At 40.2% G+C, this 5304-nt stretch overlaps 1 protein-coding gene across 1 annotated transcript; it reads right to left on the reverse strand.

Moving 5' to 3' along the window:
• Positions 1-4135: 4135 nt before the first annotated feature.
• LOC118598110 (scavenger receptor cysteine-rich type 1 protein M130-like) lies at positions 4136-5101 on the reverse strand. Its single transcript, XM_036210363.1, has 3 exons — positions 5021-5101; positions 4246-4551; positions 4136-4174 (listed from the first exon to the last, which is right to left on the reverse strand). The coding sequence occupies exons 1-3, from the start codon at positions 5046-5048 to the stop codon at positions 4155-4157; spliced, it is 354 nt and encodes a 117-aa protein (XP_036066256.1). The 5' UTR covers positions 5049-5101; the 3' UTR covers positions 4136-4154.
• Positions 5102-5304: the final 203 nt, after the last annotated feature.

The following is a 5304-nucleotide window of genomic DNA, read 5'->3' on the forward strand; positions in this document are numbered from 1 at the left end:
AAATGTTTAATGTTCTACTTAATCTTCCAAAAAACAAACAGAAAAATGAATGATACAGGTTCACAAGTATCACAGCCAAAGGCCTCACACAGATCTTCCAATCCAGATCACCTGGAACACCAAGAACCTGCACAGCAAATAGAACCTTCACTCCATAACAACATAAAGATAAATGAAAACACACAACACCCAAAGAAAACATGTACAAGAACTACAATGGTCGTAACAAAGGTAAAGAATTTACGATTCTCTCTGAAGCTACGTTCACACCGGGCTCAGAAACGAGCGTTCAAGCGGCCACTTCCAATGAAAAGTCTATGTAAACATGCGTATATACACGTTCAAAACTCTCATGATCACACGTCGCTGCACACATTTTTAAGGTTGTTTTCAGACTTTACATAAAAACGTGTGCCGATTGAACGTACTTTGAAACCAGTTAATCTTTGACCAATCAGGGACTCAGATTTGTTAGTGACGTATGGGCGGCGTCCTTCTTCTAAACATCAAAGAACCAACAGATTGATAATCATGAAGGAGAAATTAATAAATGTGGTTTGTGCCAGAATTACAGTACATGATTCCAAGTCTTTATATATCAGAATAGAGCTGAAGGAAATATCCTGGAACAAGATTCACCAGATTTACACCACTTTGACATTTCACACCAAGACTCTTCTAACAGAGAGAACATGCACTGGTATCAGGTAGAGACGGTCCAGTGTGAACACTTATGCTAAAAGCACGTTCAAGAACCCACATTCAGAGCGCTGGTGTGTATGTAGCACATTTAAGAAAAGTGTTCCCTCGATTACATTCTACAAATAACTTTTGATAAATGAANGCCCTCACCATTGATTAACATTGGAGCTGGCCGCCTCTGCCGCATGAATCGCGTTTGGTGTGAGAGCACCTTTAAACATCCGTAATCCTACTTTACAGATTTCACCTTTGAGGTTCTTCATGGAACGTATCCCTGCCATAAATGAGGGAACACTGTACACAGACGGCGTTAAAAACAGGTGCTGTTTTGGACAGGAAATGACATCACCAATGGCAATCATGTCCTGATGGCAAAAGAGCTCAAAGCCCCGCCCTCACATAAAATTTGGCTTGGCAGCAAAAATAAATAATAATAATAATAAAAATAATAATAGAGGACTGAAAACGAAGAGGGAAAGACACAAAAAACAAAAGTTGAAAATACAAATAAATATGATTTTTCATTAAGTAACAGTTTAAGGTTTCAAGTTTTTTTTTAACGTAAAGTTCAAATTTGCAATTTTATTTTTGATAATTCCCTGAAGGTTTGAATGTGTACATTAGAGTTTAAAAGTTTTCAGATTTTCTTTTCTTTTTTGCATTGCCTGTTGTCAAAGTATTATTTTGTGCACAACTTTGTCAAGAGCAAACATTTGATTTTGACAGTCATCTATAGAAGTGCAGAGCTACCACAGGTGGAAATACAAAAAAAAAAAAAACTGCATATCATGTTTATAACATGAAAACTTTATTGTTCTAACAATGTAACTTTCTTGTTTGTACTATATAATATCAAGTCTTTACAATGTCATTTTTAAGTTTAAGCAATATATGTGTTTTTATCATGTTATAACAAAAACCTTGTCCCTGAATCCTGGCTGGTGTCTCCATCCTCTATTCAGGTCAACATGAAATTTGGTCCAAGATTAACATACGTGCTTTTCTGCCTGATCCAAACTTAATCAGCTCCGATAAATTAGACATTTTCCTTAGCTGCTAATCTGCCGTCATGAAATTTGTTTCAAAAGAAAAATAATGCTTTATTGTTTAAACAAAATAGTTTCACGTTTGTACAATAGTCGTTATTGTTTGAACAATGTAATATTTTTATCATCTTATAACATGATAATCATATATATGGCTTAAACAAGAAAATTATACTGTAAGAACTTGATATTATGTTGTACAAACAAGAAAGTTATATTGTTAGAACAATAAACTTTTCATACTATAACGTGACATGCAGTTTTTTTTTAAAATTCACTGGTAGAAGCTCTGTGCTTCCGTAGTAATCTTACTCCATAGTTTCATACACAAAAACATCAGTTTACCTGAGCACGACACCTCCAGTCTTCTCTCTTTCTCTGTATCTAAATCATAGATACAGACATAGTCAGGTGACTTTCTACAGTAGGGGTTGAACTTCCAAACTTTTCTCATTGCAGAATTGTTTGTGATCTCTTGGAANACTCCATAGTTTCATACACAAAAACATCAGTTTACCTGAGCACGACGCCTCCAGTCTGATCTCTTTCTCTGTATCTAAATCATAGATACAGAGATAGTCAGGTGACTTTCTGCAGTAGGGGTTGAGCTTCCAAACTTTACTCATTGCAGAATTGTTTGTGATCTCTTGGAACACAGCAAAACCACAACCCAGTAGATCACACAATTCAGTTGCTTCTTTATAGTTCCAGTTGAAGTCTGATTCATCTAGATAAACTGGTCTCCACTCTTGTTGGTAGATTTCCTGAACCCCGGCACAGCGGCTGTTTGTTCCCACCAACCTGAAAGGGACTGGAGGAAAACAGAAAGTGAGGTAAAAATAAAGAAGTCATTCTGTTAACAGCACTAAAACTAAAGCTTCTCCTCTACCTGAACAGGTGAGCTCAACAGCTTTACCAGAAGAACAGAACTTCTGAGATGAACTGCTACTTTTACAGTCGAGTAAAGCAGACTCATGACCTTCACAGAGGAACTCTCTGCTCCACTCTGGAGCCTCTGTTTCTCCATAGAGCGCCCCCTGGAGGACTGAAGGAGCCCCACATCCCAGCTCCCTACAGACCACCTCTGCATCCTGCTGGTCAAAGTCATCTTCACACACTATGGACCAGGAGGTGTTAGACTTCACCTCCAGCCTGCCTGAACACCGATTGTCTCCGTTCACCAGCCTGATGGAGTCTGTGGATCCAGAGGAGAAGATCAAGATCAAGGTTTTAAAAATGTCTTCTGAAGTCTTTTGCTAACACCTCATGGTGTTTCTGTGTGGAGATGTTGTTCTTCTAAACAGTTAAACACTGAAGATGAAACAGTTGTTACCTGAGCAGGTGATGTTTATCTGGACAGATTGTGAACTATTGTCCACATCTACACATTTACCCCACAAAGATCTACTCTTCATGTAGTCTAGTTTGATCTTCCACACAGATTTTTGTTCATCTGTTTCAGAAACAACTTGAACCACAGTTCAGCTGATGACAAACTATCTGTATTGACTCCATGACACATTCAGAATACAAGCCAACCGGTCGTCATTCTTGGTGATGCTTCAATTAAAGTTCATCAGAACAAAGACTGGTTCATCCAATCTACATCACCTGATCAGGATCTGATCAAACATGAGTAAAATAAGAGAAGAAATCTATAAATAAAAAGACAAAAATAAACCTTTTCCTCTACCTGAACAGGGGATCTCCACAGCTTTACCAGGGGGACAGGTCCATCTTGTGAGCTCTGAACTTTTACAGTCGAGTAGAGCAGACTCATGACCTTCACAGAGGAACTCTCTGCTCCACTCTGGAGCCTCTGTTTCTCCATAGAGCGCCCCCTGGAGGACTGAAGGAGCCCCACATCCCAGCTCCCTACAGACCACCTCTGCATCCTGCTGGTCAAAGTCATCTTCACACACTATGGACCAGGAGTTGTTAGACTTCACCTCCAGCCTGCCTGAACACCGATTGTCTCCGTTCACCAGCCTGATGGATTCTGTGGATCCAGAGAAGAAGATCAAGATCAAGGTTTTAAAAATGTCTTCTGAAGTCTTTTGCTAACACCTCATGGTGTTTCTGTGTGGAGATGTTGTTCTTCTAAACAGTTAAACACTGAAGAGAAAACAGTTGTTACCTGAACAGGTGATGTTTATCTGGACAGATTGTGAACTATTGTCCACGTCTACACATTTCCCCCACAAAGATCTACTCTTCATGTAGTCTAGTTTGATCTTCCACACAGGTTTTTGTTCATCTGTTTCAGAAACAACTTGAACCACAGTTCAGCCGATAACAAACTATCTGTATTGACTCCATGACACATTCAGAATACAAGCCAACCGGTCGCCATTGTTGATGATGCTTCAATTGAAATTAACCAGAACAAAGACTGGTTCATCCAATCTAGATCACCTGATCAGGATCTGAACAAACATGAGTAAAATAAGAGAAGAAATCTATAAATAAAAAGACAAAAATAAAGCTTTTCCTCTACCTGAACAGGTGATCTCCACAGCTTTACCAGGAGGACAGGTCCATCTTGTGAGCTGTAAACTTCTACATTTCAGGAGAACAGACTCATGACCTTCACAGAGGAACTCTCTGCTCCACTCTGGAGCCTCTGTTTCTCCATAGAGCGCCCCCTGGAGGAATGAAGGAGCCCCACAGTCCAGCTCCCTACAGACCACCTCTGCATCCTGCTGGTCAAAGTCATCTTCACACACTATGGACCAGGAGTTGTTAGACTTCACCTCCAGCCTGCCTGAACACTGATTGTCTCCGTTCACCAGCCTGATGGATTCTGTGGATCCAGAGGAGAAGATCAAGACAGATGCTGGACTGTTCTGGATCCAATCAGAACGGTTTTCATTTCCACAAACTACTTCTGCATTTCTATGGGAGTTTCCCGCTCTGTCTGTTTGTTGATGGTTTTTGGATGTTACTCCCCCATGAGTCAGAAATGAGAATCTCTACATTTCAGTGGATCTTCTGCTGTTCTGGAGCCAGGTCACATGGACAGCAGTGTCAGAACAGCCTCAGACCCATTGAGATGAATGGAGAACTGCTCCAAAAGGCTGTTCTCAGTTGGGCAGAACATTCTGACTGATGGGTTGTTGTGGGTTCAGGACTCACACAAAGACCATCTGAGGGATTCTTTACAAATGTGTTTACAGATCAGAGAGAGAAGACTGGAACCACATTGGTCTGTTGGATCAAAGAGACTGTTCTAACCTGGAGAAAGACATTGAAAGATCCATCAATGTTTTTACCTGAACAGGTGATCTCAGTGAAATCCATCTCAGTCCTGAGGTATTTCCTACACTCCGTTAAATTAGATCCATCAAAGCTACTATCCAGTCCCCAGACAGCCTCTCTAGGGGTTAGTTCTCTTCTTCTGACTGTGATTAATGAACCACAGTCCATCAGTTTACATACAAACTCTGCAAACTTCATGTTAATATTGTAGCCACCAACAAGTTTCCATTCTCCCTTGTACTTTATCTTCACTGTTCCAGCACAACGATGGTCTCCATCAACCAACCGAATGTTTCCA

Source organism: Oryzias melastigma, linkage group LG23 (genome assembly GCF_002922805.2).
Source record: "Oryzias melastigma strain HK-1 linkage group LG23, ASM292280v2, whole genome shotgun sequence".
Taxonomy (NCBI): Eukaryota; Metazoa; Chordata; class Actinopteri; order Beloniformes; family Adrianichthyidae; genus Oryzias; species Oryzias melastigma.